Raw genomic sequence first — 19,546 nt, 5'->3', positions numbered from 1 at the left:
TAAATGCACATTGAAACATATTGCAAATGCACGTGCACTTGCAATATGATTCTATAGTGAAAAAAACATCACAAAATGGACATGATGAAATCAACACAACGAGTGATGGAAAGGAACAACTATCACTGCCTGGCCATCCCGAGTTCGTCAGGCCAGTCAATTTTGCATTTCTGCAGGATTTTTGAGCATGTCAAATTTCTTATGGCATTTGGCCCACAAAAAAATTCCTTATGCACAATTTAAAAATATATATAAAAAAATATGATTATAAAATTGGACAAAAGTATATTCATACAGTTCTTACACATGTGTAATTGACAAAAAAATCGAAAGAATTTCGAAAAACGGTCCAGAAAGCACTTTTTTAAGGGTGTGTGAAGTTTTTTACAAAATTTTGACATTTTTGACTTTTGACTTCCTATGAAATCATATTGAAATTGGACAAAACATATTCCTTATGCGCATGTAAAAAAAAAAATTATGATAATAAAATTGGACAAAAGTATATTCATACAGTTCTTACACATGTGTAATTGACAAAAAAATCGAAAGAATTTCAAAAAACGGTCCAGAAAGCACTTTTTTAAGGGGTGATAAGTTTTTGACAAAAAAATCATTTTTTCAAAATTTTGCTTTTGGACGTTGACTTGGGTTACATTTCCAATATGAAAAACCCCGGTGGAGAGGATTCGCCCCCTGTTGGATTTTTAAAGTGTTACAACTGGCAATTGCCATATGGCATTTGCAATACACTTTGCATGAATCAACGCCGAATTGGGTGGTATTGGCCAATGTGTATATGGTTTGTCCGATGCCAATGACTTGCCATTCATTTTTGTCCAATACAGGGGGGTATTCCCTTACAAACAGCTAGCAGCCAAGTAGATTGGTCACGAAAGTCAGAAAATCAATCAAATGAATCACTTACCTTTGATGATCTTCGGATGTTTGCACTCACAAGACTCCCAGTTACACAATAAATGTTCTTTTTGTTCCATAAAGATTATATTTATATCCAAAATACCTCCATTTGGTTGGCGCGTTATGTTCAGAAATCCACAAGCTCGAGCGGTCACGACCGGGCAGACGAAAATTCCAAATAGTATCCGCAAAGTTCGTAGAAACATGTCAAACGTTTTTTATTATCAATCCTCAGGTTGTGTTTACAATAAACAATCGATAATATTTCAACAGGACTGTACCTTCTTCAATAGGAGAGAGAGAAAATGTCTGCTCCAAGCTGTTGCGCATGCAAAATGCTGCTGGCACCCAGCCATACAATGACGCGGTGTGATCTTTCTCGCTCATTATTCATAATAAAAGCCTGAAACTATGTCTAAAGACTGTTCACACCATGGGGAAGCCATAGGAAAAGGAATCTGATTGATATCCCTTTAAATGGAGCGAAGGCAGGCAATGGAACAGAGAGCTTTCAGGAAAAATAGCAATTCCAGGTTGTTTTTTCCTCAGGTTTTCACCTGCAATATCAGTTCTGTTACACTCATAGACAATATTTTGACAATTTTGGAAACTTTAGAGTGTTTTCTATCCTAATCTGACATTTCTATACATATTCTAGATTCTGAGCCTGAGAAATAGGCATAGGTTTTATTTGGGTACGTTTTTCATCCAAACAACAAAATACTGCCCCCACAAATTTTGAAAGTCATTGTCCATTTGGAAGACCCATTTGCAACCAAGCTTTAACTTCCTGTCACAAGAATTTTCAATCCCAATGAGAATAACTAACAATAAATAGCTCTGACCAATCCACGAGGTTTGTAAGACCATGGGTATAATAATAATTAGTCTGTTTATGCAACAAACAAAAAAGACTCAAAAGGTTAGTACAGTTAATTCAGAGAACGTTCTAAAGTCAAGAATACAAAGACATCCATTTTATAGCTGCGCACATACTTCCACACAAACAGTAGATATCATATGCACATACTGTCCCACTACCCAGCCGACAAAGATTAGGGAGACCTTGAGACATACTCCCTGTCCTTTCTCAAATCTCTAGTCGGGTCGGCACTGAATTTTGCTCAGACAGTCTGTGTTTAAGATACTATTATAGAACTATGGTACAGCTATATTGTCATACCCTACTTCTGACTAAAAACTACACTCACGGATATGTAATTCTACAGGCTAAAACCACACACATCATTTGAATAATCTCATGATTCTAATCCATTTCATTCATATGGCTTCAGTGTGGAATATTCTAGTCAGTCATTTAAACCTATAAATTCCATCAACACTTCCTGACTGATGTCTTGTGATGTTGCATCAATATATTCATACATTTTTCTTCCTCATGATGCCATCTAGTTTGTGAAGTGCACCAGTCCCTACTGCAGCAAAGCACCCCCACAACATGATGCTGCCACCCCGTGCTTCATGGTTGGGATAGTGTTCTTTGGCTTGCAAGCCTCCCCCTTTTTCCTCCAAACACAATGATGGTCATAATGGCCAAACAGTTCTATATTTGTTTCATCAGACCAGAGAAAATGTATCCAAAAAGTACGATCTTTGTCCCCATGTACAGTTGCAAACTGTACTCTGGCTTTTTAATGGCGATTTTGGACCAGTGGCTTCTTCCTTGCTGAGCGGCCTTTCAGGTTATGTCGATTTAGGACTAGTTTTACTGTGGATATAGATACTTTGTACCCGTTTCCTCCAGCATCTTCACAGGGTCCTTTGCTGTTATTCTGGCATTGATTTGCACTTTTCGCACCAAAGTACGTTCATTTCTAGGAGACAGAACGTGTCTCCTTCCTGAGCGGTATAATGGCTGCGTGGTCCCATGGTGTTAATACTTGCATACTGTTGTTTGTACAGATCAACATGGTACCTTTAGGGGTTTGGAAATTGCTCCCAAAGATGAACTTGTGAAGGTGTGCAAATGTTTTTCTGAGGTCTTGGGGTTTTGATTTTCCTATGTTGTCAAGCAAAGGGACACTGAGTTTGAAGGTAGGCCTTGAAATGCATCCACAGGTACACTTCCATTTGACTCGAATGATGTCCATTAGCCTATCAGAAGTTTCTAAAGCAATGACATCCTTTTCTGGAACTTTCCAAGCTGTTTAAAGGCACAGTCAACTTAGTGTATGTAAACTTCTGACCCACTGGAATTGTGATACAGTAAGTGAAATAATCTGTCTGTTAACAATTGTTGGAAAAATTACTTGTGTCATGCACAAAGTAGATGTCCTAACCGACTTACCAAAACTATAATTCTTCTTCATCCTCATCTTTCAGTTAATTAATATTCAATTAAAATGTCATAATGAAATTTTATCACTGTGGAGTAAGCTACTTTTACCAAACCTGTTTTGCAAGACCTGGGCCTTCACCAGTGCAACTAAGATACAGTGCCTGCTCACTTTCTTTTACATAGGCCAGCATAAACATGTAAGCACAGGTAAGCCCCCATTCACATCCACCAGACATTTGCAGGCTTCTTCAAAAGCATAGAGAAAGAGGGAGAGTGCAAGAGTGAGAGAGCATTGTTTTCCGTCTGGTTTCTTGTTAGATTTAACAGATGTAACTTCATGGCTTTTTCCCCTCCTTTTAAGCGCTCTAAGGACCTAGTAAATCCAGCTAATGTTTGAAGAATCATTCTGATATCCTTTTGCAGCACCACTATAGTCTCACATATCAACAGACCATTTTTACTTGAAAAAATGTTTATTAATTTATTTGTATTGCTGATTCAGCATGTCTTTCTTTTAGTGTAGTGTTTGTGTGACTGAGACCATAGGGTCTCTCTCTGAGAACGGCTGCTACCTGCTGGTGAAAACGTGAATTCATCTCATGTTTCATTTGGGCAGTTTTTCAATTCTGTTTTGACCCACCAAGAGTGGTCTTTTAAGGACAGCTAATCAGCAGTGTCAATGATCCCCAGACGGGGTGATGAAAGCAGTGTATGATGATTTGATGATTTGAAAAAAGTAACCGGATGGTCCTACTTAAATTCACTTTCTTAGATACAGTACTTAGAACAGCTACTCAACCGTAACCTTGATTGTTAGAGGCTCCTTTGTCTTCTTTAACCGTGTGTTTCAGGGTCGTGACCAATGTAGACCTAGCTGCAGCTCGTGGTCCTTCTAGTCTAGTATGTTAATTCTTAACTCAATCTTTTATACCCTTGGGTAAAAAGGGCCATTTACATCATGCTGACATGCTCTCTGTGCTCCCTAGGGCATGGCTAGTTATGAGGCAAATAATCATCATTACTATGATCTCGTTAGAGAACTAAAATCACATTTCTATCTTAACAGAAATATTCTCTACTTCCTTGATATTCACAGTGTGAAAGTTCAAGTTACAATGTTCTCGTTATAACATCTTTATACCCGTTTTAATGACATCACAAAATAGACGTTCATTTCCCATATTCCATCGCATCATTCCCAACATTTGGATGTTGAAATATATTGTCCTAGTGTTCCCTTTTGGATGTTTTTTGGGGCGGCAAAATCTTCTGGAGACAAAGGGATATTTCTTTCCCAGTACTGAGGAGCAGTACAATTTACCATCGATGTGAAGTGTCATAAAACCCCCACATGAATCCCACCCCCCTCTACGGGTGAGAGGGCTCTGTAGATGCTGATCCACTGTAACCTGATCTTTGGATCCACACAGTCAGTCATGACAGTCCCCATCTGGTGGGTTCAACCTTGGAAGTTGCAACCCACCATAAGAATGACCATCGGATTTCCTGGTTTGTGGATCATCGTAGCAGTGCCCCTCTGGTGGTTTAACCTGGTAAGATTTCTGCAAGCTAAAGACCACCACCAGAATGGACAGGGGAGGTCCGGATTGTGGCTCGCCATTCCAGACCTGTCATCTCATTGTCCAGGCTAATGGATCTAGGGAAGTAACTTAGGCAGACGTTAATCCCACCACAGTGTCCGTTTTCAAATAGGCTTTACAGCGAAAGCACCACAAACGATTATGTTAGGTCACCACCAACTCACAGAATAACTCAGCAATTTTTCCAGCCAAAGAGAGGAGTCACAAAAAGCACAAATAGAGAGAAAAAGAATCACTAACCTTTGATGATCTTCATCAGATGACACTCATAGGACTTCATGTTACACAATAAATGTATGTTTTGATTGATAAAGTTCATATTTATATAAAAAAATCTCAGTATACACTGGCACGTTACGTTCACTAGTTTCAAAAACATCCACTGATATTGCAGAGAGCCACATAATTTTACAGAAATACTCAATATAAAAGTCGATGAAAATACAATTGTTAGACATGGAAATATAGATATACCTCTACTTAATGCAACTGCTGTGTCAGATTTCAAAAAAACTTTACGGAAAAAGCAAACCATGCAATAATCTGCGAACGGCGCTCAGAAAAAAATACAATTATCCGCCATGTTGGAGTCAACAGAAATCAGAAATAACATTATAAGTATTCCCTTACCTTTTATGATCTTCATCGGAATGCACTCCCAGGAATCCTAGTTCCACAATAAATGTTTGATTTGTTCGATAATGTCCATTATTTATGTCCAAGTAGCTACTTTTGTTAGGGCGTTTAGTACACAAATCCAAACACTCGTGCAGGTCCAGCCGAACGTCGGACGAAAACTTCAAAAAGTTATATTACAGGTCGTAGAAACATTTCAAACTAAATATAGAATCAATCTTTAGGGTGTTTTTATCATAAATCTTCAATAAACGTTCCAACCGGAGAATTCCATTGTCTGTAGAAAAGCCATGGAACGCAGGTCGCTATCATGTGAAATGCGCATGACCAGGACCTGGCTCTCTGCCAGACCACTGACTCAAAGAGTTCTCATACATTTACATTACATTTAAGTCATTTAGCAGACGCTCTTATCCAGAGCGACTTACAAATTGGTGCATTCACCTTATGACATCCAGTAGAACAGTCACTTTACAATAGTGCATCTAAATCTTAAAGGGGGGGGTGAGAAGGATTACTTATCCTATCCTAGGTATTCCTTAAAGAGGTGGGGTTTCAGGTGTCTCCGGAAGGTGGTGATTGACTCCGCTGTCCTGGCGTCGTGAGGGAGTTTGTTCCACCATTGGGGGGCCAGAGCAGCGAACAGTTTTGACTGGGCTGAGCGGGAACTGTACTTCCTCAGTGGTAGGGAGGCGAGCAGGCCAGAGGTGGATGAACGCAGTGCCCTTGTTTGGGTGTAGGGCCTGATCAGAGCCTGGAGGTACTGAGGTGCCGTTCCCCTCACAGCTCCGTAGGCAAGCACCATGGTCTTGTAGCGGATGCGAGCTTCAACTGGAAGCCAGTGGAGAGAGCGGAGGAGTGGGGTGACGTGAGAGAACTTGGGAAGGTTGAACACCAGACGGGCTGCGGCGTTCTGGATGAGTTGTAGGGGTTTAATGGCACAGGCAGGGAGCCCAGCCAACAGCGAGTTGCAGTAATCCAGACGGGAGATGACAAGTGCCTGGATTAGGACCTGCGCCGCTTCCTGTGTGAGGCAGGGTCGTACTCTGGGGATGTTGTAGAGCATGAACCTACAGGAACGGGCCACCGCCTTGATGTTAGTTGAGAACGACAGGGTGTTGTCCAGGATCACGCCAAGGTTCTTAGCGCTCTGGGAGGAGGACACAATGGAGTTGTCAACCGTGATGGCGAGATCATGGAACGGGCAGTCCTTCCCCGGGAGGAAGAGCAGCTCCGTCTTGCCGAGGTTCAGCTTGAGGTGGTGATCCGTCATCCACACTGATATGTCTGCCAGACATGCAGAGATGCGATTCGCCACCTGGTCATCAGAAGGGGGAAAGGAGAAGATTAATTGTGTGTCGTCTGCATAGCAATGATAGGAGAGACCATGTGAGGTTATGACAGAGCCAAGTGACTTGGTGTATAGCGAGAATAGGAGAGGGCCTAGAACAGAGCCCTGGGGGACACCAGTGGTGAGAGCGCGTGGTGAGGAGACAGATTCTCGCCACGCCACCTGGTAGGAGCGACCTGTCAGGTAGGACGCAATCCAAGCGTGGGCCGCTTTGTTATAATAAATATCGGAGCTCAACCATCTGGCTCCCGTGTCTGCATTTGGGTCTCGCCTTGTGCCCTTATAAAGCAATATTGAGCACATCTGCAGCAATTACCGACTGACTTGACAGGTGACTTGAACGGTAATCTGCCGTGATACTATGCTTAGAGGTGGGGGGGGGGGGAATGCAGTTGTTGTTCAATCACTGCATGAATATGAATTATCGGTTATGCATATTCATAAGTTGTCAGTCTTTTCTTGCAGTTTTTTTCCATTAGTAAAACTTGTTGTTGTTCACCAATAGTTTAATAAAATAGATGAGTATTACATATTGGCCTATGTGTTTTCTTGCTGTGTTTTCATCCAGTACAACTGTTAAGGAGTGTACGTTAGCATACAAAAGCTGGCCTCAGTCTTCAGCTCCAAAGATGTCCAGCTCCAGTTATGATATTGGCAAATGCTGTTTGTGGTTTCTGAAAGTACAGAATAAAGAGGAATTATTCATTAGAATACAATTTCAGGATATAGCAATAAAACAATATTTGAAAGAGGTAACATAATAACACTGCCATAAAAATAATGTATTACATTGACAAAATCACAAATGAGTTATAACAGTAAGAAACAGTAACTGTTGAGCTCCACAAGGAGGCAGAACAGAGCTATGCTAAACAGGCCAAATGAAAACAAGCCATGGTCATAAGGCCAGGGTTGCTTCAAAAGACAACACAACTAATATTTCCCTGCCGAAATTACCATTGTTTTACAGAGATAATAGAAGAATGTAGCTACATAAGCACGACTGAGTATAACACCGTAAATGTTACGAAGTTAGTAATGTTACCTTGCGTGTCCGTGGTTACAAGGAATACACACAAATATATTATGCTCAACACATACAGTGAGCAACAGTAGAAAAGACATTCAGAAACTATTATAACGTAATAAGGCATTTACTTTGGAGATGTGTGCGTTTCTATCAAAGTTATTATCATGTAGTAATGAAAACAACCATGAAGGCACCAGCTGGAAAATGTGAAAAAGTTTATGCAGGTTCTGATCTGACTGGAGATACGCAAATGTCTGCATACTTGATCTGCGTAAACAATGGCGAAGTGCTTGGGGAAGTTTTTCAGGCTCAGTAATGCCCCCCAAAAATGTATTGTCCACAAAAGTGAAATGGCCTACTTTTATGTGAATTAATGAGGAGGCGGAACACACCTCAATTCAAACTGTTGTTAGAAAACACAACTTGAAATTGACAATATGAAACAGCCTATAAATAAAAAGCAGGCAGAGTGCCTTAGTTTGAGGGCAGCACGGATTAACTGTCCTGTTGAGTGACAATCGCATGTTGGAATAGTGAGTGCATTTTGACATCACGTATAAAAAAAACTCACGCTGGGACGATCCTTAGAGATATTTGGAACTCATATGTGAAAAGGTCAAGAGCACACCTACCTTTTTCAGCCATAATTTTGAGGAAGACATCGAAGATTTTATCAGCAACACCGATCACACACTGCATCGAACCTAATGATACATTGAATCAGAAACAGAAAAAAACCTGGTCATCTACCTCACGAGGAGCAAAAAAAGTATATACAATCAAGATAAAACATTAGAACACAGATAACAGTGTAGCTGCTTAGACCCCTTGCTTTTTTTCAATCTTTACTAACGACATGCCACTGACTGAGTAAAAGGTAAAGAGTTTCTGTGTACGCGGATGACTCAAAACTATACATGTCAGCTACTACAGCGACTGAAATGACTGCAACACTCAACAAAGCGCTGTAGTTAGTTTCAGAGTGGGTGGCAAGGAATAAATTTGCCCTAAATATTTCTAAAACAAAAAGCATTATATTTGGAACAAAACGCTCACTAAATCTTAAATGTCAACTAAATCTTGTAATAAATAACGTGAAAAATGTAGCAAATTGAGATGACTAAACTGCTTCGAGTAACACTAGTTGGTAAACTGTAATGGTCAAAACATATTGATGCAGTAGTAGCTAAGATGGGGAGAAGTCTGTTTATAATAAAGTGATTCTCTGCCTTCTTAACAACACTATCAACAAGGCAGGTCCTACTGGCCCTGGTTTTGTCACACCTTGACTACTGCTCAGTCCCATGGTCAGGTGCCACAAAAAAAAGGACTTTCAATTGGTTCAGAACAGGGCAGCATGTCTGGCCCATGGATGTACACAGAGATCTAATATGAATAATATGCATGTCAATCTCTCCTGGCTGAAAGTGCAGGAGAGCTTGACTTCATCACTACATTTATTCATGAGAGGTATTAATATATTGAATGCTCCGAGCTGTCTGTCTAAACTACTGGCACACAGCTCAGACACCCATGCATACCCCACAAGACATGCCACAAGAGGTCTCTTCACAGTCCCCAAGTCCAGAACAGACTATGGGAAACACACAGTACTACATAGATCCATTGACTACATGGAACTCTATTCCACATCAAGTAACTGATGCAAGCAGTAAAATTTGATTTAAAAAAAACAGATAAAAAACACCTTATGGAACAGAGGAGACTGTGAAGCAACACAAACATTGGCACAGACACATGCATACACAGCACGCACACACACGCACACACACACACACACACACACACACACACACACACACACACACACACACACACACACACACACACACACACACACACACACACACACACACACACACACACACACACACACACACACACACACACACACACACACACACACACGCACATGCACTATACATTCACATGGATTTAATAATGTATATATGTGGTAGTGGTGGAGTAGGGGCCTGAGAGCCCACAGGGTGTGTTGTGAAATCTATGAATGTATTGTATAATGTTTTAAAATTGTATAAATTGCCTTAATTTTGCTGGACCCCAGAAAGAGTAGATTATTATTACTCCATAATAGATGGAGTAATAATAATAGATGGAGTAGCTGGGATCCATAATAGTAAATTACACCCACCCGATATGTCCTTCTGGATGGCTTTGTCCTCAAAGTACCGGAACATCACCTCATGTACTCTAGCCAGTAAACAGACAGTAGGTACGTTGACATGGCGAAGTCTAGTTTGTTGATCAGAGCAGATCCTTCAGGGGAGGGGTCTAACAAGTTGATGATGGTGGATTGTAGGTCACTAAGCTCGGCCTTGGTGATAGACAGGTAGTTATACTCACAGAAAGGAGACAGGTAAAGTTAAGACTTCGAAAGGGGACAAGTAGAGTTTCAATAAACATACAGGTGCCATTATTTAGGGTAGGTGACTTGACCACCTGACTGTGCTGGTCTTTGTGTGTGTCTGGCAGAGTTGTACTCTCGGAGTGGAGCGATTCACCACTGGGGAAGATCAGGAGAGGAGACTTGGTGGCGATCTCACACACTCCCTCATACCACTCCTCTGGCCACAGACCCAAGCCCTCCACAGCAAAGGCCATGACAACAACGGAGATGCAAACTAGTAACCTTTCGGCGAAATTAGCCATTTTGAATCCAAAATAGGTGACCTACATGATTCGTATAGATCCGATGAGAAGTTTGGAGCAATACTGGCTGTATCCAAGGGTCAGCCAAACATTCTCATAACAACAGAATGCATCACGCGACTGAAGAGAGAAGAGACAGGTGATGAAGTATACTTCATGAGCTGTAATCGAAAAACAACTAGCATTTGGAAAGTTTGAGGTGAGGGAGAAAGTGTGGTGGAACAAGTATTGTTAGCATTGTTAACCTGTTGCGACGAGCAATCCTGTATCCGGGATCTTAAGTATAGCCTCAAGCTCATTACCATAACGCAACGTTAACTATTCATGAAAATCGCAAATGAAATGAAATAAATATATTGGCTCTCAAGCTTATCCTTTTGTTAACAACACTGTCATCTCAGATTTTCAAAATATGCTTTTCAACCATAGCAAAACAAGCATTTGTGTAAGAGTATTGATAGCTAGCATAGCATTAAGCCTAGCATTCAGCAGGCAACATTTTCACAAAAACAAGAAAATCATTTTTGAAGAACTTCGGATGAAAATCATCTTTGAAGAACTTCGGATGTTTTCAATGAGGAGACTCTCAGTTAGATAGCAAATGTTTAGTTTTTCCAAAAAGATGATTTGTGTAGGAGAAATCGCTCCGTTTTGTTCATCACGTTTGGCTGAGAAAACCCCCCGAAAATTCAGTCATCAAAACGCCAAACTTTTTTCCAAATTAACTCCATAATATCGACAGAAACATGGCAAACATTGTTTAGAATCAATCCTCAAGGTGGTTTTCACATATCTATTCGATGATAAGTCATTCGTGGCAGTTTGGTTTCTCCTCTAAACCACATGGGAAAATGCATGCAGCTGGAGATTACGCAATAATTTTGACGGGGGACAACAAGCGGACACCTGGTAAATGTAGTCTCTTATGGTCAATCTTCCAATGATATGCCTACAAATACGTCACAATGCTGCAGACACCTTGGGGAAACGACAGAAAGTGTAGGCCCATTCCTTGCACATTCACAGCCATATAAGGAGACATTGGAACAAAGCGCCTCCAAAATCTGGGGCATTTCCTGTTTGAAATTTCATCTTGGTTTCGCCTGTAGCATCAGTTCTGTGGCACTCACAGATATCTTTGCAGATTTGGAAACGTCAGAGTGTTTTCTTTCCAAAGCTGTCAATTATATGCATAGTCAAGCATCTTTTCGTAACAAAATATCTTGTTTAAAATGGGAATGTTTTTCATCCCAAAATTTTAATAGAGCCCCCTAATGCATAACTGGTTAAATATTGTAATGAAACAGCAGGGAGTAGGTCTCGAACCCTCGACCTTCGAGCCCGAGGTCCGGCGCGCTATCGCATGTGCCGCAAAAGCATGCTCGAACGACAGAGTCGATTTCCGCGCTTATAAACCCAGGGTCGTTACAGTATCTTGCTAGCTGGATCGAATTCTCCGTTAGCTAGCCAGAGAAATGTTGAGCAACATTAGCCAACTTAACTGATCAAATAATTCAGTTTATGGTGTGAAAATTTGCTGGTTAATAAATTCAGATATCTAACGTTAAGCTAGCTAAGGTTACAACATCAGATGAGCTAACGTTAGTAACCTAACCAATTCGCTATAGTATTAACTGGTTTCTGACTCCTTGCCATTCCTCAAGTTATAACGTGTTAGTTGCTTACTGGACCCTGGCAATCTGTGTGAAATGTTAACTAGTTAACTAGCCAATGAACTAACTACTATCTGTGAACTACTACACAATGTGGTTAATTTTCAGAATGAGAGAATGAGGTGAAAATTAGACTTTGCTTATGGATTCAGTGGATTCAGGGATCAAGTGTAGCTGGAGCTGGGCCTGGCTTAAGCTGGATGCCACTATATAGGTGAAAGGAACCCCACACACTTTCCCTCTTTCTCACTTTTTCAATACCTGCCTGAAAGAGATCAATTATGCCAACAAAGGGTATCATGCTCTGCTGGCACTATGTAGAACAGATGTCCACAGGCAGAAAGTGTACAAAGTAATCATGTGCCCGAAGATATTGGTTTTGTTGTATTGAACTTGATACTTGTGTGTGAGTGAGGGGGGATTATTTAATGTTTTACTCAGTGAACGTTATTTTTGCTCACATGTATCCTTGTGCACTTGATCGATGTCTGCTATATTGGGACACTATAATAGAGCAAAAATAGAATGCCTGTTTTTCTACTTTAAGATGTTTTTTTCCCCAAGTGCAATATTTAGATGTGTGTGGTCACAAGTGTTCTATTATAAAGGCCGTCATGGCTAACTGCAATATTGGTGTATTGTTTTTTCTCAAGACTTGTGTGTCATTTGCAGTAAAGTCTAGGCAACAAATAACATTGGATTGTTTTCTTTAAAAAAATTTAGCTGTGAGTTAGTTTTACATTAACTACGTTTTATTTTAAACACAGAGACTGATCATGTAGATAATTTTCTTTGTTGTATAATTAGTTAAAACCTGCATTTCCCCCTAGCAGGCATGTTTTTTGTTGCATGTTTCAGTCACCTTTTTGGGGCCTCAACAGTTTGCATCCCTGCAACAGAGTACAGCCAAAAGTCCCTGAAGAGCTTCTGAAGGAGTGGATTAGCCTCAATGATTGGCAGCAGCCGTCTGGTCAGCAGTAAAGGACGAGAAAAGGAAGATGGATAGAGATATATATATATTTTTTAAATTTCACACTTTATTCAGACAGCTGAAAGCAAAGGGGAGACAGGCTGGGAGCGTACCGCTAAGCCCACAGGCTTTGCACAGGTATAGATGGGTAAAGTTGTAGCTCAGTTGGTAGAGCATGGCGCTTGTAACGCCAGGGTAGTGGGTTCGATTCCCGGGACCACCCATACGTAGAATGTATGCACACATGACTGTAAGTCGCTTTGGATAAAAGCGTCTGCTAAATGGCATATATTATTATTATATATTAGATGGATGACAGAGATTGAATGTCACTGAGGAGAACTCAGTGGTCCACAGTGCCATTTTTCCAATGAAGGCCAGTGAATCTGTATTGCATTGGCATTGTAAAATCTAGAGTAACAATGTATGGGCATATGTCAAACTTTTTTTCTTAACAAAATAGCACATTTTTACTGTATTAGTGATTAAACATGTAAAACTGTGTAATCTCCAATAATTTCCGTCAACGTATCAATTAAAGTTACCAGTTCAATGGACAAAATTCAAAATTCGTCCAAAAAATACAGATACGGTATTAAGTGATCAAGTGACTGGGGCAGAGTTAAAGATTTCAGACAGATCCAGCACTTTGTACACTTTGTTGTTTGATCTGAGCTATTTGTTCAGGGTAAGAGGACATCAAAGTTCAGTTTGGGCTTTCTGCTCTTTCTTCACAGTGTTGCAAACAGACCAAACAGACCAGTTCCCGCCATCACAGAGAAAGCACAGGTAAGCCATTTTAGAGTACTTGACTGACTGCCGTCAAATACGTGAATCCTAACAAGATAAAGACTATCACTGTCGCGTTCGTACATAACTCCTATTTATTAACTGAAAAGTTCCTCTGAAATTTAAGCAGAAATGTTTGCAAGTTTTGAACAACTGCAGAATACTTTTTTGGATGTTCTTTAGTGTGTATGCCTTCAACCAAAAGAAGGCTAAGCATGTTGCAATTGATATTGATCATGGTTCTTGATAAATACATTAGGTCAGTGTTTCTCAAATGGTGGGTCGTGACTCATGCCTTTGCTGAAGACTTAGACTAGAAACACTGGTTTTAGGTTATTTTGAGTCACAATAGAAAAGTTTGATCAATCTCCTCGGGCTCTGTCTGTTGTGATGTTGACGGTGGTTTGTTCTAGATGAATAAATGCCTTCTTTATCTGTCTGCTGTGTACGTGTCAAGATGTGGGTTGTCACGGTCATCGCTGTGTCCTGTGTCGTTGTCGGCCCCTCTCTCGCCGGGGTCAAGGACCTGGCCTCTCACTTCAGCTTCTATGACCAGAGTCCGACCCCAAACACTGAGCCGGACCCACGAGGCCTCGGCCGGGGTGGAGCTCTGGACATGGAGAACATTCCTCTGGAGTTCCACAAAGAGAACACGGTGACCAATGATCTGCCCCTGGAAGGCTTTGAGGACGAAGACTACATCGACTTTGACAAAATCCTGGCTGAGGGAGGGGACGACTACAGGTGGGTGATACACACTTACTAATCCTGTAACGATGTCAAGGGATTTAAGCACTGGGACGCTCCATAGACACAAAACATTGGTTGCAGTGTTTGGAGCATGGTGCATGCTTGTGGGTTTGATTGACTGTGTAAATCATTTTGGATGAAACACTTCTGCTAAATGACCATATTTTCATAATATTTATATTATTACAGTGAGGGGGATGAGATTGATGAGATCGCAACTCCCACTCCGCATATCGACATCTTCGCTGAGCCCTCAGATCCAAAGACGCGGCGCGCACGACTCCTGAGCCTATTTCACGACCGCTCACGCCTCCAACGAATCAACGTGGTCAACGCCCACTTTGGCTTCAACCTCTACCGCAGCCTTCGGAACAACGTCAACCAGACCCACAACATTCTGCTGGCGCCCGCCGGAATCTCCATCGCCATGGGCATGATGTCACTGGGAGCGGGGCCTGGAACACATTCTCAGCTCTACCGGGTGCTGGGATTCGCCAATTTCGTCAATGCCAGCAATCACTATGACAACGCCACGGTGCACAAGCTGTTCCGGAAGCTCACACACAGACTCTTCCGACGCAATTTCGGGTACACGCTGCGATCCGTTAATGACCTGTACGTGAAAAAGGAGGTGTCGGTGGAACCGAGTTTCCGGGCAGACACCAAGGCATACTACTTTGCAGAGCCCCAATCGGTGGATTTCAGGGACAAGGCGTTTCTGGTCAAGGCTAACCGGCGCATCTCGAAGCTGACCAAAGGACTGATCAGAGAACCACTAAAAAATGTGGACCCCAATATGGTGCTGATGCTACTCAACTACCTCTACTTTAAAGGTAAAGATAACATCAGAGCAATAAGACTCAACTATGCCATTTCTATGGACCAAGCACCAAGTATCTGTCTGTCTCTGATTATATTTTGTCAACATTAAGTCAAATCTTTTAAAGTGATACATTATGGTCTATTTTACATTTCCATTAGGCCTAGATTTTAACAACAAACTTAAAATCCTCTCTTTGTAAGAAAATTGTAGAAACATTTTATTGACACAAGCCAAACAATATCTCACCCACACAAACAACAAATCCCCACCCACACAAACAGGTACGTGGGAGCAGAAATTCCCAAAGGAGATGACTCACTACCGGAACTTCCGTGTGAATGAGAAGATAAACGTTCGAGTGCCAATGATGCAGAACAAAGGGAACTACCTGGCGGCTGCAGACCACGAACTGCAGTGTGACATCCTACAGGTGGGTGGTAGACATTTAGTTCAGGGAAGTGAGCTATATCAACAACAAAAAAAAGAAGATTCAGTGCAGTGCAATTTAGGCCTACAGTACAGGGCTGGCACAATTACCGTATAAATGTGTAACCGACGGTTATGGATTTAGACCGTCTCAAAAAAGATTGTCATTTCATTATCGTAATGATTATTCTAGCTCCCCTATGTGGGGAACATCAGCATGCTCATCGCCCTGCCCAGGAAGTTCTCCGGCATGAGGAAGCTGGAGCAAGAGATCTCCCCCCACAGTGGTCAACAAATGGCTTAGCAACATGACCAACAGGTGAGAACATATGACCACATCTGACCAATAGGTAAGAACCTGACTGACTGACTGACTGACAGGCATACACGATAAAAGAGAACAGCACACATGACCATACAAGACAACAGTTGGCCATTCCAGACAAAACTTGACCAACATTTCAGCAGACCTGGCCCAAGGTGTACAGACCTGGCCCAAGGTGAACAGACCTGGCCCAAGGTAAGCAGGAATAAGCACCGTAACGGTATGAACAAAAGATGACCACTAGGTTAGAGTATAGGGCCAGAACGACCACATTATGGAAGCTATGGGATAAGAGACACAGTGCCTTCAGAAAGTATTCACACCCCTTCACTTTTTCTAGATTTTGTTGTGTTACAGCGTGAATTTAACATTTATTAAATCGAGGTGTTTTCTGTCCTACACAAAATACCCCATAATGTCAAAGTAGAATTATGTTTTTTAATTTTTTTACAAATTTATAAAAAGTGAAAAGCTCAAATGTCAATAAGTATTCAACCCCTTTATGGCAAGCCTAAATAACTTAATGACTGAAAATGTGCTTAACAAGTAACATAAAACGTTTTTTGGACTCTGTACACAATAGTGTTTAAAATCATTTTTGAATGACTACCACATCTCTGTACCCCACACATAAAATGATCTCTAAGGTCCCTCAGTCGAGCAGTGAATTTAAAACACAGATTAGTAGATAAAAAAATAAATAAATAAAAAACAGACATTGAATATCCCTTTGAGAATGGTGAAGTTATAAATTAAACTTTGGATCATGTATCAATACAACCAGTCACTAGAAATATATTGGCGTTCCTCCTAACTCAGTTGCCGGAGAGGAAGGTGACAGCTCAGGGATTTTCACCATGAGGCCAATGTTGACTTTAAAACAGTTACAGAGCTGTGGCTGTGATAGGAGAAAACCAAGGATGGCTCAACAACATTATAGTTACTCCACAATACTAACCTAGTCAACAGAGTGAAAAGAATAAAGCCCGTACAGAATACAAATCTGAATACAAAGTGCTATGGGCAAATCCACTTACTGAGTAGCACTCTCCATTTTTTCAAGCATAGACATAATGGAGCTAAGCACAGGCAAAATCCTAGAGGAAAACCTAGTTCTGTGTGAAGATTAAAAACGTTTTTTTTATAAATAAAAAAATGGGTAGATGTTGCACATTTCAGGTGTAGAAAGGTCGTAGAGACTTACCCAGAAAGACTCGCAGCTGTAATCACTGCCAAAAGTGCATCTACAAACTATTGACTCAGGGGTGTGAATACTTATGTAAATTCAATATTTCTGTATTTCATTTCCAATACATTTCTATAAAAAAAAATCCCTTTGTCAAAAAAATAAAAAATAAAAATCCCACCATTATGGGGTATTGTGTGTAGATGGGTGAGATCATTATGGGGTATTGTGTGTAGATGGGTGAGATAATGTAGAGTAAGTCAAGGAATATTAATAATTTCTGAAACCAGTCTATGGGTCTAAAGAGTATATTCTGTATTGGTCTCTACCCAAGGACGCGTGAGGTGGTCTTCCCTAGGTTTAAGCTGGAGCAGAGTTATGACCTGATAGACAACCTTAAGGAGATGGGCCTCTCAGACCTCTTTGAGGAGAGGGGTGACTTCACTGGGATGACTTCAGAGAAGATCGCTATTAACTGGGTAAACAAACCTCCAAGAGAGCAAACACCACAATCTTAACTTTCACTGCTCGATGCTAACACCAGCAATACGCTGTCAAAACCAAATAACTTTTTATCTAAAAATGTTAGATAAGATAACCATTGGGTCATAACTCGATTCTCTCTCTTCTCTCCCCACCAGTTGAAGCACCAGGGGACGATCACGGTGAACGAGGAGGGGACGGAGGCTGCGGCCCTGACCCAGGTGGGCTTCATGCCCCTCTCCTCACAGATACGATTCGTTATAGACCGGCCATTCCTCTTCCTCATCTACGAGCACCGCACAGACTGCCTCGTCTTCATGGGCCGCGTGGTCGACCCCTCACAGAGCTAAACGCTTCGTAACTCTGTAGTTCATTCTATCTAGAAAAATGTACCTACTAACAATAATATTTTTTTTTAGGATTGTATTAACAGTGGACTAATTAACAAAATATTTTATTTTATTTTTATGAACTATCTTTTTAAATGTTCTTTTCAGCTAGCATTCACCCAAAGTAGGAAGGCCTTTCAAAAATATTGGCCTGGTAACAAATTCTGCTGATCCTACAATGGGACTACTAGCTGTCATGGCGAACTGTATGAACTTGTGTCTGAGAGAGGTTAGTCAGGAGTGTTGATATTTGCTGTCTGTTAATGTTCCATCTCTCTATACATCTACAGTGGAAGTTGTTCGACTAGAAACACTAAGATTTGGCTATTCAATAAATGTTTTAGGGGAAAACAACATAGTCAATTTGACCATGACTTTCTTGTTTAGTTTTTTTTAAATGTTTGATGTTTGGATTTTCTGAAAAGTGTTTAGCTACTGTGTATGTAAAGTTCTGTCTAGAATGTTAGATAAAAGAATAAACAAAAGCATTTGAGACTGTTGAAAATGCTTTTGTGTTGTATGACAAACATTTAAAGGCTTTACAAGTTAAAATACAGGTGCAACATTTTTTTTCTCTAGTACATTTTCAGCAATACAAAAAAATGACCTAATTCAAAATTCAAAATTCAAAATCCGGTCTGTCTCAGTCGGTAGCGCTTGCCAGGATTGTTGGTTCGATTCCAGTAGCCACCCATATGTCAAATGTATGACTAAGTCGCTTTGGATAAAATCATCGGCTAAAATGACATATATTATGTTAAAATAAAGAAAACGTACAAATACAGTAAGCTTTCCAATAAAGGGTGAAAACAAACGCTACAAGATAAAAACCCAGTTACATATTTAGCAAAGAGTAAATATTTGTCGGCTGAGTTAAACTCTAATTAGATGGAGCTCAGATCTTTTTGGGTTGGTATGTAATGGCACCATCAGATCCATCTCACACACACAAAATATTCTATATTATATATTCTTCAAAGTAGCCACCATTTGCCTTGATGACAGCGTCAATGACAACGTCAATCTCAACCAGCTTCACCTGGAATGCTTTTCCAATAGTCTTGAAGGAGTTCCCACATATGATGTGCACTTGTAGGCTGCTTTTCCTTCAGTCTGCCATCCAACTTATCCCAAACCATCAGGTAGCCACAGGTAGCCTAGTGGTTAGAGCGTTGTTCCAGTAAATGAAAGGTTGCAAGATTG

The 19,546-nt window shown here is 40.8% G+C and overlaps 1 protein-coding gene and 1 pseudogene across 1 annotated transcript; one reads left to right on the top strand and one right to left on the bottom strand.

Annotated features, from left to right (window-relative positions):
- Nucleotides 1–6,983: 6,983 nt before the first annotated feature.
- The window catches only part of LOC124032974, a 29,002-nt pseudogene continuing 16,439 nt past the window's right edge, over nucleotides 6,984–19,546 (bottom strand).
- On the top strand, nucleotides 13,166–18,843 carry serpind1 (serpin peptidase inhibitor, clade D (heparin cofactor), member 1). The gene is given in 9 exon segments (XM_046346622.1): nucleotides 13,166–13,310; nucleotides 13,910–13,961; nucleotides 14,419–14,705; nucleotides 14,901–15,544; nucleotides 15,816–15,964; nucleotides 16,154–16,237; nucleotides 16,239–16,279; nucleotides 17,806–17,950; nucleotides 18,113–18,843. Coding segments are annotated over 9 exon segments (1,704 nt in total). The 5' UTR covers nucleotides 13,166–13,200; the 3' UTR covers nucleotides 18,305–18,843.

This window comes from Oncorhynchus gorbuscha, linkage group LG04, assembly GCF_021184085.1.
Source record: "Oncorhynchus gorbuscha isolate QuinsamMale2020 ecotype Even-year linkage group LG04, OgorEven_v1.0, whole genome shotgun sequence".
NCBI lineage: Eukaryota > Metazoa > Chordata > Actinopteri > Salmoniformes > Salmonidae > Oncorhynchus > Oncorhynchus gorbuscha.
Note: the sequence above shows the minus strand (reverse complement) of the source record. Positions and strands in the feature narration are given on the sequence as shown.